At 44.6% G+C, this 18,319-nt stretch overlaps 1 protein-coding gene across 1 annotated transcript in view; it reads right to left on the bottom strand.

Moving 5' to 3' along the window:
• The window catches only part of UNC13C (unc-13 homolog C), a 482,392-nt gene that overhangs the window by 258,535 nt on the left and 205,538 nt on the right, over positions 1-18,319 (bottom strand). Inside the window, exons 10-11 of the mRNA XM_075273478.1 lie at positions 14,013-14,240; positions 12,687-12,828 (exon numbers count right to left, since the gene is read on the bottom strand). Coding sequence (XP_075129579.1) covers positions 12,687-12,828; positions 14,013-14,240 — 370 coding nt within the window. The remainder of the gene's footprint in view (positions 1-12,686; positions 12,829-14,012; positions 14,241-18,319) is intronic.

Here is an 18,319-nt window from a genome sequence, read left to right as displayed (position 1 = left end):
TCAAAGAATATATTGGGGTTACGTGCACCCACAATTTTTACTACTGGTATACAGTGCCAATTTCTAACTAGGAATTCAAAATGCGCAAGGCTCCCGGAAAGGGACGTGGACGAGGCCGTGGGCGAGGTCGGGGGAATGGTTCTGGGGAGCAAGGTAGCAGTGAAGCCACAGGGCGTCCCGTGCCTACTCCTGTGGGGCAGCAAGCATTGCGCCACTCCACAGTGCCAGGGTTGCTTGCCACATTAACTAAACTGCAGGGTACAAACCTTAGTAGGCCCGAGAACCAGGAACAGGTCTTGCAATGGCTGTCAGAGAACGCTTACAGCACATTGTCCAGCAGCCAGTCAGACTCTGCCTCCTCTCCTCCTATTACCCAACAGTCTTGTCTTCCTTCCTCCCAAAATTCCGAAGCTTTACAGAACAATAACCCAAACTGTCCCTGCTCCCCAGAGCTGTTCTCCGCTCCTTTCATTGTCCCTCAACCTGCCTCTCCACGTCACGATTCCACGAACCTAACAGAGGAGCATCTGTGTCCAGATGCTCAAACACTAGAGTCTCCTCCATCTCCGTTCGATTTGGTGGTGGATGACCAGAAACCCACCCTCATCGACGATGATGTGACGCAGTTGCCGTCAGGGCATCCAGTTGACCGGCGCATTGTGCGGGAGGAGGAGATGAGACAGGAGTTGGAAGAGGAAGTGGTGGATGATGAGGACACTGACCCGACCTGGACAGGGGGGATGTCAAGCGGGGAAAGTAGTGTGGATGTTGAGGCAGGTGCAGCACCAAAAAGGGTAGCTAGAGGCAGAGGCAGAGGTCAGCAGCTTAGGCGAAGCCAGGCCACACCCGGAATCTCCCAAGATGTTCCAGTTCGTACCCAGCCCCGAAAAACTCCCACCTCGAGGGCACGTTTCTCGAAGGTGTGGAGTTTTTTCAAGGAATGCGCCGAGGACAGATATAGTGTTGTCTGCACAATTTGCCTCTCGAAATTGATTAGGGGCTCTGAGAAGAGCAACCTGTCCACCACTTCAATGCGCCGTCATTTGGAATCCAAGCACTGGAATCAGTGGCAGGCAGCAACGGCAGGACGAAGGCCGCCTGCCGTTCACGCCACTGCCACTGCCTCTGCCACTGCCTCTGCCTCTGCCACTGCCACTGCTGACTGTGCTGGCGATGCACTCCAGAGGACGAGCCAGGACACCACTTCATCTGCCTCCGCCACTTTGTTGACTTCTACCTCATCCTCCCCTGGTCCTGTCTTATCTCCTTCTCCTGCACCATCAAAGGCACCATCAGGCGTTTCTTTACAACAACCCACCATCTCTCAGACATTGGAGAGGCGGCAGAAATACACTGCTAACCACCCACACGCGCAAGCCTTGAACGCCAACATCGCTAAACTGCTGGCCCAGGAGATGTTGGCGTTCCGGCTTGTTGAAACTCCCGCCTTCCTGGACCTGATGGCAACTGCGGCACCTCGCTATGCCGTCCCTAGCCGTCACTACTTCTCCCGGTGTGCCGTCCCCGCCTTGCACCAGCACGTGTCACTCAACATCAGGCGGGCCCTTAGTTCCGCGCTTTGCACAAAGGTCCACTTGACCACCGACGCGTGGACAAGTGCATGCGGACAGGGACGCTACATTTCACTGACGGCACACTGGGTGAATGTAGTTGAGGCTGGGACTGCTTCCCAAACTGGCCCGGTGTACCTCGTCTCCCCGCCTAACATTCCTGGCAGGGACACGAGAAGAACACCCCCCTCCTCCTCCTCCTCTACCGCCTCCTCCTCCGCCACCGCCTCCTCCTCCGCCACCGCCTCCTCCTCCGCTGTTAGATTGACCCCAGCTACGAGTTGGAAACGTTGCAGCACTGGCGTTGGTAGACGTCAGCAGGCTGTGCTGAAGCTGATCAGCTTGGGGGACAGACAGCACACTGCCTCCGAGGTGAGGGATGCCCTCCTCGATGAGACGGCAATATGGTTTGAGCCGCTGCACCTGGGCCCAGGCATGGTCGTTTGTGATAACGGCCGGAACCTGGTAGCAGCTCTGGAGCTTGCCGGACTCCAACATGTTCCATGCCTGGCCCATGTCTTCAACCTAGTGGTGCAACGTTTCCTAAAGAGCTACCCCAATGTTCCAGAGCTACTGGTGAAAGTGCGGCGCATGTGCGCCCACTTTCGCAAGTCGACAGTAGCCGCTGCTAGCTTAAAATCTCTCCAGCAACGCCTGCATGTGCCACAACACCGGCTTTTGTGCGACGTCCCCACACGCTGGAACTCAACGTTTCAGATGTTGAATAGAGTGGTTGAGCAGCAGAGACCTTTGATGGAATACCAGCTACAAAACCCTAGGGTGCCACAAAGTCAGCTGCCTCAGTTTCACATCCATGAGTGGCCATGGATGAGAGACCTTTGTGACATCCTACGGGTCTTTGAGGAGTCCACAAGGAGGGTGAGCTCTGAGGATGCGATGGTGAGCCTTACAATCCCGCTCTTGTGTGTTCTGAGAGAATCCCTGATTGACATCAGGGATAACTCAGATCACACAGAGGAGTTAGGGATAGCATCCGATCCGTCACAGCTGGAGAGAAGGTCCACACATCTGTCCGCTTCACTGCGTTTAATGGAGGAGGAGGAGGAGGAGGAGGAGGAGGAGGAAGAAGAGTTGTCCGATGATGTGATGGTGATACAGGAGGCTTCCGGGCAACTTCGAATCGTCCCATTGTTGCAGCGCGGATGGGTAGACATGGAGGATGAGGAGGAAATGGAGATTGAACTTTCCGGTGGGGCCAGAGGAGTCATGCCAACTAACACTGTGGCAGACATGGCTGAGTTCATGTTGGGGTGCTTTACAACCGACAAGCGTATTGTCAAAATCATGGAGGACAACCAGTACTGGATCTTTGCTATCCTTGACCCCCGGTATAAAAACAACATCTCGTCTTTTATTCCGGTAGAGGGGAGGGCCAATCGCATCAATGCTTGCCACAGGCAATTGGTGCAGAATATGATGGAGATGTTTCCAGCATGTGACGTTGGCGGCAGGGAGGGCAGTTCCTCCAGTAGGCAACCAAGTTCTCACCGGTCCACACAAACGAGGGGCACACTGTCTAAGGTCTGGGACACCTTGATGGCACCCCCTCGCCAAAGTGCCGCCACGGAGGGTCCTAGTGTCACCAGGCATGAGAAGTATAGGCGCATGTTGCGGGAATACCTTTCCGACCACAGCCCTGTCCTCTCCGACCCCTCTGCGCCCTACACGTATTGGGTGTCGAAGTTGGACCTGTGGCTTGAACTTGCCCTATATGCCTTGGAGGTGCTGTCCTGTCCTGCCGCCAGCGTCCTATCTGAGAGGGTGTTCAGTGCAGCCGGTGGCATCATCACTGACAAGCGCACCCGTCTGTCAGCTGAGAGTGCCGACCGGCTCACTTTGATAAAAATGAACCACCACTGGGTAGAGCCGTCATTTTTGTGCCCACCTGTGTAAAGCACCCCAACATGAAACTCCATGTCTGTACTCAACCTCTCCAATTCCTCCGCATCCTCATACTCATCCACCATAAGCGTTGCACAATTCTGCTAATACTAGGCTCCCTCCAACATGATTTCCCCCAACTCTGCTGGTTAGAGGCTCCCTCCACCCTGATTTCCACCAACTCTGCTGGTTAGAAGCTCCCTCCACCCTGCTTTCCCACAACTCTGCTGGTTAGAGGCTCCCTCCACCATGAATTTGCCCAAACTGGGCTGGTTAGAGGCTCCCTCCACCATGAATTGGTCCAAACTGGGGTTTTTAGAGGCTCCCTCCACCATGAATTTGCCAAAACTGGGCTGTTTAGAGGCTCCCTCCACCATGAATTGGTCCAAACTGGGGTTTTTAGAGGCTCCCTCCACCATGAATTTGCCCAAACTGGGCTGGTTAGAGGCTCCCTCCACCATGAATTGGTCCAAACTGGGCTGGTTAGAGGCTCCCTCCACCATGAATTGGTCCAAATTGGGGTTTTTAGAGGCTCCCTCCACCATGAATTGGTCCAAACTGGGCTGTTTAGAGGCTCCCTCCACCATGAATTGGTCCAAACTGGGGTTTTTAGAGGCTCCCTCCACCATGAATTGGTCCAAACTGGGCTGGTTAGAGGCTCCCTCCACCATGAATTGGTCCAAACTGGGTTTTTTAGAGGCTCCCTCCACCATGAATTGGTCCAAACTGGGGTTTTTAGAGGCTCCCTCCACCATGAATTGGTCCAAACTGGGGTTTTTAGAGGCTCCCTCCACCATGAATTGGTCCAAACTGGGGTTTTTAGAGGCTCCCTCCACCATGAATTTGCCCAAACTGGGCTGTTTAGAGGCTCCCTCCACCATGAATTGGTCCAAACTGGGTTTTTTAGAGGCTCCCTCCACCATGAATTGGTCCAAACTGGGGTTTTTAGAGGCTCCCTCCACCATGAATTGGTCCAAACTGGGGTTTTTAGAGGCTCCCTCCACCATGAATTTGCCCAAACTGGGCTGTTTAGAGGCTCCCTCCACCATGAATTTGCCCAAACTGGGCTGTTTAGAGGCTCCCTCCACCATGAATTTGCCAAAACTGGGCTGGTTAGAGGCTCCCTCCACCATGAATTGGTCCAAACTGGGGTTTTTAGAGGCTCCCTCCACCATGAATTGGTCCAAACTTGGCTGTTTAGAGGCTCCCTCCACCATTAATTGGTCCAAACTGGGCTGGTTAGAGGCTCCCTCCACCATGAATTGGTCCAAACTGGGTTTTTTAGAGGCTCCCTCCACCATGAATTTGCCCAAACTGGGCTGGTTAGAGGCTCCCTCCACCATTAATTGGTCCAAACTGGGCTGGTTAGAGGCTCCCTCCACCATGAATTTGCCCAAACTGGGCTGTTTAGAGGCTCCCTCCACCATGAATTTGCCCAAACTGGGCTGTTTAGAGGCTCCCTCCACCATGAATTTGCCAAAACTGGGCTGTTTAGAGGCTCCCTCCACCATGAATTGGTCCAAATTGGGGTTTTTAGAGGCTCCCTCCACCATGAATTTGCCCAAACTGGGCTGGTTAGAGGCTCCCTCCACCATGAATTGGTCCAAACTGGGCTGGTTAGAGGCTCCCTCCACCATGAATTGGTCCAAACTGGGCTGGTTAGAGGCTCCCTCCACCATGAATTGGTCCAAATTGGGGTTTTTAGAGGCTCCCTCCACCATGAATTGGTCCAAACTGGGCTGTTTAGAGGCTCCCTCCACCATGAATTGGTCCAAACTGGGGTTTTTAGAGGCTCCCTCCACCATGAATTGGTCCAAACTGGGCTGGTTAGAGGCTCCCTCCACCATGAATTGGTCCAAACTGGGTTTTTTAGAGGCTCCCTCCACCATGAATTGGTCCAAACTGGGGTTTTTAGAGGCTCCCTCCACCATGAATTGGTCCAAACTGGGGTTTTTAGAGGCTCCCTCCACCATGAATTGGTCCAAACTGGGGTTTTTAGAGGCTCCCTCCACCATGAATTTGCCCAAACTGGGCTGTTTAGAGGCTCCCTCCACCATGAATTGGTCCAAACTGGGTTTTTTAGAGGCTCCCTCCACTATGAATTGGTCCAAACTGGGGTTTTTAGAGGCTCCCTCCACCATGAATTGGTACAAACTGGGGTTTTTAGAGGCTCCCTCCACCATGAATTTGCCCAAACTGGGCTGTTTAGAGGCTCCCTCCACCATGAATTTGCCCAAACTGGGCTGTTTAGAGGCTCCCTCCACGATGAATTTGCCCAAACTGGGCTGGTTAGAGGCTCCCTCCACCATGAATTGGTCCAAACTGGGGTTTTTAGAGGCTCCCTCCACCATGAATTGGTCCAAACTGGGCTGTTTAGAGGCTCCCTCCACCATGAATTTGCCCAAACTGGGCTGTTTAGAGGCTCCCTCCACCATGAATTGGTCCAAACTGGGTTTTTTAGAGGCTCCCTCCACCATGAATTGGTCCAAACTGGGCTGTTTAGAGGCTCCCTCCACCATGAATTTGCCCAAACTGGGCTGGTTAGAGGCTCCCTCCACCATTAATTGGTCCAAACTGGGCTGGTTAGAGGCTCCCTCCACCATGAATTTGCCCAAACTGGGCTGTTTAGAGGCTCCCTCCACCATGAATTGGTCCAAACTGGGTTTTTTAGAGGCTCCCTCCACCATGAATTGGTCCAAACTGGGCTGTTTAGAGGCTCCCTCCACCATGAATTTGCCCAAACTGGGCTGGTTAGAGGCTCCCTCCACCATTAATTGGTCCAAACTGGGCTGGTTAGAGGCTCCCTCCACCATGAATTTGCCCAAACTGGGCTGTTTAGAGGCTCCCTCCACCATGAATTGGTCCAAACTGGGTTTTTTAGAGGCTCCCTCCACCATGAATTGGTCCAAACTGGGGTTTTTAGAGGCTCCCTCCACCATGAATTGGTCCAAACTGGGGTTTTTAGAGGCTCCCTCCACCATGAATTTGCCCAAACTGGGCTGTTTAGAGGCTCCCTCCACCATGAATTTGCCAAAACTGGGCTGTTTAGAGGCTCCCTCCACCATGAATTGGTCCAAATTGGGGTTTTTAGAGGCTCCCTCCACCATGAATTTGCCCAAACTGGGCTGGTTAGAGGCTCCCTCCACCATGAATTGGTCCAAACTGGGCTGGTTAGAGGCTCCCTCCACCATGAATTGGTCCAAACTGGGCTGGTTAGAGGCTCCCTCCACCATGAATTGGTCCAAATTGGGGTTTTTAGAGGCTCCCTCCACCATGAATTGGTCCAAACTGGGCTGTTTAGAGGCTCCCTCCACCATGAATTGGTCCAAACTGGGGTTTTTAGAGGCTCCCTCCACCATGAATTGGTCCAAACTGGGCTGGTTAGAGGCTCCCTCCACCATGAATTGGTCCAAACTGGGTTTTTTAGAGGCTCCCTCCACCATGAATTGGTCCAAACTGGGGTTTTTAGAGGCTCCCTCCACCATGAATTGGTCCAAACTGGGGTTTTTAGAGGCTCCCTCCACCATGAATTGGTCCAAACTGGGGTTTTTAGAGGCTCCCTCCACCATGAATTTGCCCAAACTGGGCTGTTTAGAGGCTCCCTCCACCATGAATTGGTCCAAACTGGGTTTTTTAGAGGCTCCCTCCACCATGAATTGGTCCAAACTGGGGTTTTTAGAGGCTCCCTCCACCATGAATTGGTACAAACTGGGGTTTTTAGAGGCTCCCTCCACCATGAATTTGCCCAAACTGGGCTGTTTAGAGGCTCCCTCCGCCATGAATTTGCCCAAACTGGGCTGTTTAGAGGCTCCCTCCACGATGAATTTGCCCAAACTGGGTTTTTTAGAGGCTCCCTCCACCATGAATTGGTCCAAACTGGGGTTTTTAGAGGCTCCCTCCACCATGAATTGGTCCAAACTGGGGTTTTTAGAGGCTCCCTCCACCATGAATTGGTCCAAACTGGGGTTTTTAGAGGCTCCCTCCACCATGAATTTGCCCAAACTGGGCTGTTTAGAGGCTCCCTCCACCATGAATTGGTCCAAACTGGGTTTTTTAGAGGCTCCCTCCACCATGAATTGGTCCAAACTGGGGTTTTTAGAGGCTCCCTCCACCATGAATTGGTACAAACTGGGGTTTTTAGAGGCTCCCTCCACCATGAATTTGCCCAAACTGGGCTGTTTAGAGGCTCCCTCCACCATGAATTTGCCCAAACTGGGCTGTTTAGAGGCTCCCTCCACGATGAATTTGCCCAAACTGGGCTGGTTAGAGGCTCCCTCCACCATGAATTGGTCCAAACTGGGGTTTTTAGAGGCTCCCTCCACCATGAATTGGTCCAAACTGGGCTGTTTAGAGGCTCCCTCCACCATGAATTTGCCCAAACTGGGCTGTTTAGAGGCTCCCTCCACCATGAATTGGTCCAAACTGGGTTTTTTAGAGGCTCCCTCCACCATGAATTGGTCCAAACTGGGCTGTTTAGAGGCTCCCTCCACCATGAATTTGCCCAAACTGGGCTGGTTAGAGGCTCCCTCCACCATTAATTGGTCCAAACTGGGCTGGTTAGAGGCTCCCTCCACCATGAATTTGCCCAAACTGGGCTGTTTAGAGGCTCCCTCCACCATGAATTGGTCCAAACTGGGTTTTTTAGAGGCTCCCTCCACCATGAATTGGTCCAAACTGGGCTGTTTAGAGGCTCCCTCCACCATGAATTTGCCCAAACTGGGCTGGTTAGAGGCTCCCTCCACCATTAATTGGTCCAAACTGGGCTGGATAGAGGCTCCCTCCACCATGAATTTGCCCAAACTGGGCTGTTTAGAGGCTCCCTCCACCATGAATTTGCCCAAACTGGGCTGTTTAGAGGCTCCCTCCACCATGAATTTGCCCAAACTGGGCTGTTTAGAGGCTCCCTCCACCATGAATTGGTCCAAACTGGGTTTTTTAGAGGCTCCCTCCACCATGAATTTGCCCAAACTGGGCTGGTTAGAGGCTCCCTCCACCATGAATTGGTCCAAACTGGGTTTTGAGGCTCCCTCCACCATGAATTTGCCCAAACTGGGCTGGTTAGAGGCTCCCTCCACCATGAATTGGTCCAAACTGGGTTTTTTAGAGGCTCCCTCCACCATGAATTTGCCCACACTGGGCTGGTTAGAGGCTCCCTCCACCATGAATTGGTCCAAACTGGGGTTTTTAGAGGCTCCCTCCACCATGAATTTGCCCAAACTGGGGTGTTTAGAGGCTCCCTCCACCATGAATTTGCCCAAACTCTGCTGGTTAGAGGCTCAATCCACCCTGATTTTCAAAACAAATGTTGGTGCCAACCTCAACTTACTACAAGGGCCAAATTCACTGCTGGTGACAAGCTCTCCTCACTGCAAGTGCCAAATACACATGTTTCAAGGTGTTTTCCTACTGTCAGAGATGTGGTATTGAGTGTGTAAAGTGTGTAGTTGTTAGGCTGTGATGTTGGGGTAATAGAGGGTCTTTGGTGTGTTAGATGCCCCCAGACATGCTTCCCCTGCTGTCCCAGTGTCATTCCAGAGGTGTTGGCATCATTTCCTGGGGTGTCATAGTGGACTTGGTGACCCTCCAGACACGGATTTGGGTTTCCCCCTTAACGAGTATCTGTTCCCCATAGACTATAATGGGGTTCGAAACCCATTCGAACACACGAACATTGAGCGGCTGTTCGAATCGAATTTCGAACCTCGAACATTTTAGTGTTCGCTCATCTCTAGTTTCTACTAATCAAATTTAGAGTATTCTGTACTATTTTATATACTTGGGTACGTGAAAAACACAGCAGAAAAAAAAGAAAAGCGGATGGACCATGGACATCACAAATGAGTAGGGTGGGGTACTAAGTGGAATAATTTGGTAACATTTGATCATACCCTTAAAACTATACATTGCAATTTATGTTTTTTTACACAGATTCTGCAGTATGTGGGCTTTATTCTGTGAAGTAGTGGTAAACGTTTTTTAGTTGATATAAATTTGTTCTATAAGTAATGTAGAGGACAATGAACTTCCATTAAAGTGTTTAAATGAGGTGACTTTCAATGGATATCGGATCATTAAGTCAGTTTCCTTGTTCCTGGCAAGCACTTCTGCACTGCCTGAATTGTATGATCTTCCAGCTAAGCAATAAAAAGAAGCATGAAGAGGTGGAGTTTTTTGTTTAATTTATTCATATTAATGAGTTGCTGGTAGAACAATTTGCCTTTTACTTAAAGCATCTTTACCTTTAGGCACAAATTTCTCTAGAATAAACATTTGTGGCTATTTTAGTCGTGAGCGTACGCAATTAATACGCTAAAAACCTATGAGCAGGACTGAATTTTTAAAGATGTATTAATATTTTTTATGCAAAGTAGCAAGCTTGTATGACTTTTGGTTTACTGTGTTAATACTGTAGCTCTATGACAAGAATTGCTTTAATACATATAGTTATATTACCTTGGAAAATCCAACTCAATACTTTAAATTCTGGCTTCCAACCCCATCACTCCACTGAAACTTTCTTAACTAAAGTTTCTAATGATTTACTTACTGGAAAATTCAAACAACACTACTCTGTTCTCTTTCTTTGCCTTTGTCACAGTTGACTGATCTCTCTTATTAGAAACTCTCTCATCCACTGGCATCAGTGACCCCAAAGTCTACAAAAATTATAATCTATCTCCTGTCTGGACTAATGCAAAATCCTTCTCTGTGGCCTTCCAGCTAACTCTATTGTTCCAGTCTAATCCATCCTTAACTCCACCGCCTGGGTCTCACAGTTGTGTCAATGCCCAACAACTGTGGTACCGAATGGTGCTAGTACTACTAGGAAAACGGGGTAGGTAAGCTGTTCCTAGTGCTACGACGGCTGACTAGGTCCTGCCTGAGGGTGTTGGTCAGCTGTTCCTGAGCTAAGCTCGGCCCCGACAACTACTGGCTCTCTAAACGCGAAGACCTAACAGACAGGCAGGATGAGAGCTGAAAGAGGCTAGGGACTGGGAAACTAGAGGCAGCCACCCTTAGTGAAAGGATAAGTGCAGCTGCAAACAGTATTACCTAGGATGGGACGTGCTAGAGAACTAACAGGTGCAGAAAAACCACTAAACACACAACAGAAAATGAGGACAGGAAAAGTGGAGTAGTGAGGAAAGGGTATCGCAGGACAGGGGCAAAATAAACCTGAACCCCAAAACAGAAACTCACTAATACCAAACAGTGACAGGCAGCCAGAAATGCAGGACAAGGGTTGAGTAGGAATGTTTGAGGGTAAAACAGACTCTCATACAGAATAAAACTCACATCACTTCCAATTCAGCTCCAGAAACCATACAACTCCAACTAAACTCTCCTTCTAGACTGGGCCAAGAATCCTAGCTGGTTACTACCAAAACCAGCAAGGACTGAAGCCAGCCGTCAGCCTTTTACAGACCCCAGAAAGACCTGATAGGTAGACAACAATTACACACACCCGAAACTCGTACCACCGAGACACAAAGCAAGCTCAAGTAGACACTGTGGCAGATACCCAAACACTATCCCAACAGCTCAGTGGCAAAGAGAATCGACCAAAGAACCAGAGGACTTTGGCTCAAATCCCCAGAAGAACACCATCACACCCCACAACCATTTTATAAATAACTCAGATCCTGACACTGGGTAAGTCACCTCTCTTCTCATTATTCATCTTCATCTCCTCTCTGCCAATCCTTTCACTGGCTAATCACTGTCCAATGAACTAAATCAGGTTATTAGTACATACAAAGCCATCCACAACCTGTCCCATTCATACACCTCTGACTCAACCTATCACTATCCATCTCCTCACACAATATATGATCAGCCCAAGACCTTCTTCTGTCTCTGATTCTGCTCTGATTCTCTGTTCACAAAACATCCTCCAAGATTTCTCACATGCATCCCCCCATATTTTAGAAGTCACTACCATGATTCATAAGACTGTCCCCCACAATCAGAACCTTTAAACATAACCTCAAGACCCACATCTCTAGGATGATGAGGAGGAGGATGATGATGAGGAGGATGATGCTGAAGAGGAGGATGCTGAAGAGGAGGATGAGGATGATGATGATGAGGAGGAGGAGACAAACACACACAAAAAGACTGTTGGTTTAGGCAGATGTCTGTCAGTAGGTAAGCTGGTCACAAAGCTAATCATACCAGCTGTAAATATATGCATTGAGCTGAACAGAGTGATTCCCATTCATATCTCATAACACACGTATGGAAAATAAGACTAGTGTATTTATGTGTGCCAAAGACATCTCCTTCCATTTCAAGCTACTCAGACTGTGGTTCTCAGGGTAGTCTTCAATGTGATGACATCACTAAAGTTACCAGCGAGAGACATTATATTGACTCCTGAACTAGGAACAACCAAAACAATCAGAAATCAGGTGCAACAAGGCACAAAAAACCCAGTCTGTGAGTGTCAGGAGACACAAAACTTCATTACTCTGCCAGAGTGACATCGTCAGGAGAATTCTAGTTGCCATAGCAATGCAACATGGCTGGCCACACATTGTAGAGCAGAGAGGGAGCAGAGGGACATAGTAACACAGTAAGGTAATACATTTTAATTATCTGACCCAAAATGTAATTTAAATAACTTTAATATAATAAGGTGAAGTGAACATTTTCTAAATAATTTATTGAAGATCTTCACTGAGTTCCATGCACTCTTTGTATTTGCATAAGATATAACTGGTAAGGCACATAAAAAATCCTGTAATTTATCATATGGAATTTCTAATGACAAACGTTTTATAATGTACATATTACTTCTTCAGTGAAAGATTCTATTAAAAACTCTAATTAAAATGCAGCAGAAGCAGTAGGGTTAATTCCCTTCATCTCTTCTACACTGTAAATAGTATACAATATACCATATATCACTGACCTCCTTGATGCCACCATCTAGAATGAGAGAAGGTAAGGTTTGACCTTTCAACTGGTAAATCATTGTACATGACAAGTATTTCTCAATTAGCTATTCTCTGCAAGTGTAGTACAGTAATACAACATTGATTGGAGGAACGATCTATGTGGCTAGTGATTTACCGTGCAGTATAATTCACCACCCAATGATAAAGCAATGGATTTACATGCCAATAGATTCTTGCTGTCTCCTACACACGCGTATTACTAACTATATTGACAAGCTGTACATTAACCTTTTCAACAAGTTTCTATACTTACAAATGAAATGTTTCATCCCACACTGGATTTAGGTTTCCAAAGATGGTTTTGGTTCTTCTCTTAGTTTTTCCAACTTGCACTGTCACATATGGGTCACTTGACCCTGTTTTATCTTTTGCTTGTAGACCCTGAGCACAAAGAACTAGAAAATATGGAAAACATTTATTAGTATACAGATGATATGAGACAATCATGAAATGTGATGTCTTCAATAATAAATAAAATGCTATAAAGGAATATATAAATCTGCATAGAATAATTAGTTTATTTAGTAAAGTACAAACATTTCATGAAGAAAACAATATGAAGAACAGGATTATTAAAGAACAAACCCACCCACCCTCTCAAATGCATACTGAAAAAAAAAAAAAAAATTTCTTTTATACAAAGTATTAAGCTCTGTTTCCTTGGTATTTATTTTACCTATTTTAAGGTTCTAGTTCTGCAGTTAGTTGTTTACAGGAAGTCAATAACAAATTATTAAAATGTCTGTATCGTTTTGGCTTTTGGTATTTTAGGGGTCAGTTATATTTTTTACAAAACAAAATATGCTCTATACAAATGGCTTTTAGGAGACATTTATCCCTCCCTATAGGCTTTTCGATACAACTTCAAATATGCCTGCAGAAATGCCTATACAAAAAATACTATTTAAAAACACCAACAAAAAATGTAACAATATGTATTTAAAGACACTAATTTTGTCAGAAATTGGAAATGCAATTGTCTACATCCTTGACTAAGGCCACAGGTTGCAGAAATCGGATCATCGCTAGCAACAATTGCATGCGTCGTTGCCAACAGCAGCACGCAGACAAAGTCGCGAGCAGATGCTAATTATATATATATATATATATATATATATATAGAGAGAGAGAGAGAGAGAGAGAGAGAGAGAGAGAGAGAGAGAGAGAGAGAACATATATAAATATATATATATATTTTTTATTTATTTTTTTGTTTACTGTCAGAAGCTTGTAGTCCTATTTAAGCTAAATAAAAACATTTTTTCGACAGTATCTTAAGAATTTGATCTGATAAAGCAAAAAACGGTTTTCAGATTTGAAATCAGCATAAAAAACTGCTTAAGAAACACTTAATGACATTTAAGATATCCACGGCGTGTTTTCCAGTGCAGTCAGTCATTGAGTAAGACTGTCCACTGATCTCCAGCTTGGAATAAGCAAATATTTCAATGAGAACGGTGCCTATAGATCAGATACCAAGTTAACCATCCCAGGTTCTGTTTAAAATATTTTATACATAGAAGAATGTAGATAGTTACTTAGTAGTGAATCACAGGTGACTGAAGAAACTGTTCTTTACCTGTGATTTTGATTTTGGCAGACCACTTGGATGTCCCATCTAGAACATTTTGCTTAGCTGATTTGGTGTGATGTACAAAATCTTCTTTTGATATCTGGAAAAGCTCTTGGATAAGCTCGAAAACCTCTGGTCTGTTTCTTTCTCGAATTTTCATTCTTTCCTTCATTGCCATAATAATGTGTTGAGTTTTGTCTTCTGCTCCATGTTTGGAACTTTTCTCGGCCGCCCCTGATAAACAAATAGAAGTATGTCAATGAACATCTATTGGGACAAAACAGCAGCAGGCAATTGACTTTTAGGGATTCTCACAGTCCAAAAAAAAATCCAAGTTTCTACAATAATTCAAGCTATTTTTTTTTTTTTTTTTTACATTCCTGTAGGTTTTCTTCCTGGCAATAATGATGCCAATTAGTTTCCATACACAGATGCTTTTAGTCCATGCTCATATCACACCAATCCTCTGGCAGTATAGTGGTGCCACTGACAAAAGTCTATTGATCTTATTATTTATTAAATACTGTATATGTATAAATTCTCCCAGTTATAACATAAGTCCATGTTATACATTTGACCACTTTGAGCCTGCCCATGCTGCTGCAATGTTTTATTGACCTGGACACTGCCATCATTGCTTAGTGTAAAGGGCTGGCTTCAATATTTTTTCTCATCCTTGGTCCCTTATAAGATTAACACCCAGAGAACCATGGGTTCTAGGTCCTTTATAAGATTAACACCAAGGGAACCAAGTCTTGGGGACAATGAAGTTCCATAGGCAGCATATCCAATAAAATGGGTTTGGTTTAGACCTCTTGAAATGTTATATTTTATTGTTTAGTTTCACTATATATTTGAAGATTGCTATTTAAGCAATGATGTTACCATGTAATTGTTGTAAGGTAGCTTATACTTTAACATTTTCTGCTTGGCGATGGTCCCTTGAAATGTATTTACAATGCCTTTTTAATACAATGTAACATTTTCTGCACATTATTTGACCTAATTAATTTTATTTATTGTACTATACTGAAGTTATGTTGTTTTTCTGTATTAGTTTCTTCCCCTTTTAACATTTATTTCATTTTTAATTTGTATGTAAATTATCCAAGCTCCCATTGGGAGAAATTTGTTTTCCACTACATATGATCATTATTATCATTAATTGCATTCCTATTGCCCAAAGTGTAGTAAAAAAAAAAAAACAGAATAAAAGTTAGTCAACGCCATAAATGTCATGTTTTAAAGGCAGCAGCATAGACTTATTTACAACGTACACAAGATCATTAATAGATTTCTAAAATAAAACGGCTAAATGACATTATTAACTGCTACTGCACTGCTCTGTGGATAAAAGAAATTACAGCACACACAGGTCATATTTTCATCATTCCAAGAAAACCTCAGACTTACATATGGAAAAATATATTCTGCACTGAGAATTATTTGAAGTTACAAAGTTAGACAGCTGATCTCTGTAGTGGCAGGGGGGATAAATAATTTACACCATTACTGATATGGGGTTGACCACCCCAAAAACTACAGAGCACAGACTGGTGTGCACAACAAGTGTAAAGGAATTATGAGGCTAAAGCTGGCCATACTCATAAACGAATATTGGATAAATCTGCTTTCTGAAAGATTGGTTGATCTGTAAATGTCTATGAGAATCTGGCTTCCTGATGGCAGATATGACATATAAAATGTTCACTATGTTACAAAAGTATTTAAATTCTTTAGAAACGATGTGGTGCTAGATTCCCTGTACTATACTGTAGTGTTTTTGGGTTATACAGTCATACAGTACATGAAGTTCTGACAGTAGGAAGCTTTATGCCAGATTATATAGACAAAGTCAACTAAGTTACTGTATGCAAAATTGTATCAGCAAATTACATTTTTGATCCTTTTTTTAATGTTGAAAAAACTATGACAAAACTGTAGCAGAAATGGTTGAACTCAGGATTCAAACATCTTTAATGCAGCCCAGTTTTGGCATCTGCAACCTAGACTCCCACTGGTTTAAAGGGATTATCCAGTTCATCTTTATAGATAACCTGTCTTTAGGATAGATTAGCAATGAAAATAAATAGGTGACTGACTCCCATTGATCAGCTTTTTGAAGGGGCCGTGGTGCTCCTGTAAGTTTCAGAACAGCTATGTAATAGAATCTCAGTCTTGTCACATTACATCACATGGTCACTATCAAACCATCTATGATGCAAATAGTGAAGGGGTCATTGTGCTCATACAAGAGTTTCAGCTCCTTCAAACAGCTAAGTCAGTGGGGATCCCTACTGTTGGACCCCCATTTATCTTTTATTGATGATCTATCCTGAGGACTGGTCATCAATAAAGAAGAGCTAGACAGTCCCTATAGGTTCAAAATAAAATAAGCAACTTGAAAATTGAAATGGAAACATACATTTATTACTATCATTAAGAGGGGCTTACTGTATATTTAGTGAGAAGCAACAAATGGGAAGCAAACACTTGAACATACAGCTCACATCTTAATATGTTGAATATTACTTGAAGATAAAACAATTAGCATGATAAATCACTAAATTATTTAAGAGCTATTAAAATTTGACAAATGAATGATTTTTCTGAAGTTTTCTGACTCAGATATTTTATAAACCTGTTACTTAGGGAAATCATAAATAAGTGTATTACCCTTTGAATACTAACATAATGAATTAGAAGATACATTGTATTATTATGAGAAGTATAAGCATATTGGTCTTGTGTGACTGTCTTTGCAGATTGCTTATTACTCATGTACGTCAAACTTTTACAGATGTACCAGAGCTGAATTTACTATTAAAGCTGTTCTCTCTGAAAAATAACCTGTTTCCCTACAGAAAAATACAGTGATATCACATTGGGGCACACTGATAGAAATAGCTGCATACAGATTTTAACGTTAAAGGGAGTCTGTCACCAAAAGTGCAATGGGTGTGGCAGAGCCTCAGGTTTTCAAACCTGAATACAAATCCCTTGTAGACACTGGCACACCCCATTGCACTTGAGCTACATTCTAGCAAAGATTGAAAAATATCATATCATATATTTTAGGGCAAGATACCCAACTGGTTCCCCCTGAGGACTCTATTTGTTACTGCGGAGCAAGTTTTATTCTAGCTCCCAGCTGGGGGCTTTTTATAGCAACTTTATATGTGATACTTGATTTAATTCAACAAAAAAACTTGAGAGTCTTCAGAAGTTGATACCTTTTTTTAATGGTTAACTAATAATGATAGTAGATTACAACGTTTCAAAGCTCTTGGCTTCTTCTTCAAGTATATCTAAAAATTTCTGAAGGATGCATGTTTATGTACAAGAGGATCACATAGGAATAGAATTCTAGGAGGGAGGGTAGAAGAAGGTTATTGGTTATGCAACTAAACAATTCATCAGTTTGTAATGTTCTTATCAGTTCATAGAGTGTCTTTATGGCTGGCTGTCTCAATTCAGTGATTTCTGTAGGAAGCCATGAACCCATGTGAGAGATTCATCCCTTTCTCGAGAGTGTTAAACAAGGTCATAAATTTGTACTCATAAATTCATCTCTCTTTCCTGGATTTAAAATTCCCTCTTAAAACCAAAATTTTCATTTCATTGGTGATATTATGATCTTCATTGCTGAAATGTTTTGACACGGGAAGTTCCAATCTTTATTCTCTAATTGTATGGCGATTTGAATTAATTCTCATTCTAAGCTTCTGACCAGTCTCTCTCTTGATTTAATTCTGAATGGTTTATGTATTGACTATAATTTGGTCCTTGTGATTTTAACTGGAATATGAATATTGTATCTGAACATTTTGGAGGGGGGCAGTTGCATTACAATGGTCAGTTATATATAGAGATGAGCGAACACTAAAATGTTCGAGGTTCGAAATTCGATTCGAACAGCCGCTCAATGTTCGTGTGTTCGAATGGGTTTCGAACCCCATTATAGTCTATGGGGAACAGATACTCGTTAAGGGGGAAACCCAAATCCGTGTCTGGAGGGTCACCAAGTCCACTATGACACCCCAGGAAATGATGCCAACACCTCTGGAATGACACTGGGACAGCAGGGGAAGCATGCCTGGGGGCATCTAACACACCAAAGACCCTCTATTACCCCAACATCACTGCCTAACAACTACACACTTTCCACATTCAAAAAAACCTCTATCAAAGTGGGAAAATACCTGGAAACCTTCTTTACTCCCCAAATGGATGGACACAAACCCCAATTTAAGCTCAACAAACAGTAACAACCACCCCTTTAAATCACGTTCCCCATGACAACCACAAATGGA

The sequence above is a fragment of the Leptodactylus fuscus genome, chromosome 5 (genome assembly GCF_031893055.1).
Source record: "Leptodactylus fuscus isolate aLepFus1 chromosome 5, aLepFus1.hap2, whole genome shotgun sequence".
Classification (NCBI taxonomy): Eukaryota; Metazoa; Chordata; class Amphibia; order Anura; family Leptodactylidae; genus Leptodactylus; species Leptodactylus fuscus.
This window is presented reverse-complemented; position numbering and strand designations above follow the sequence as displayed.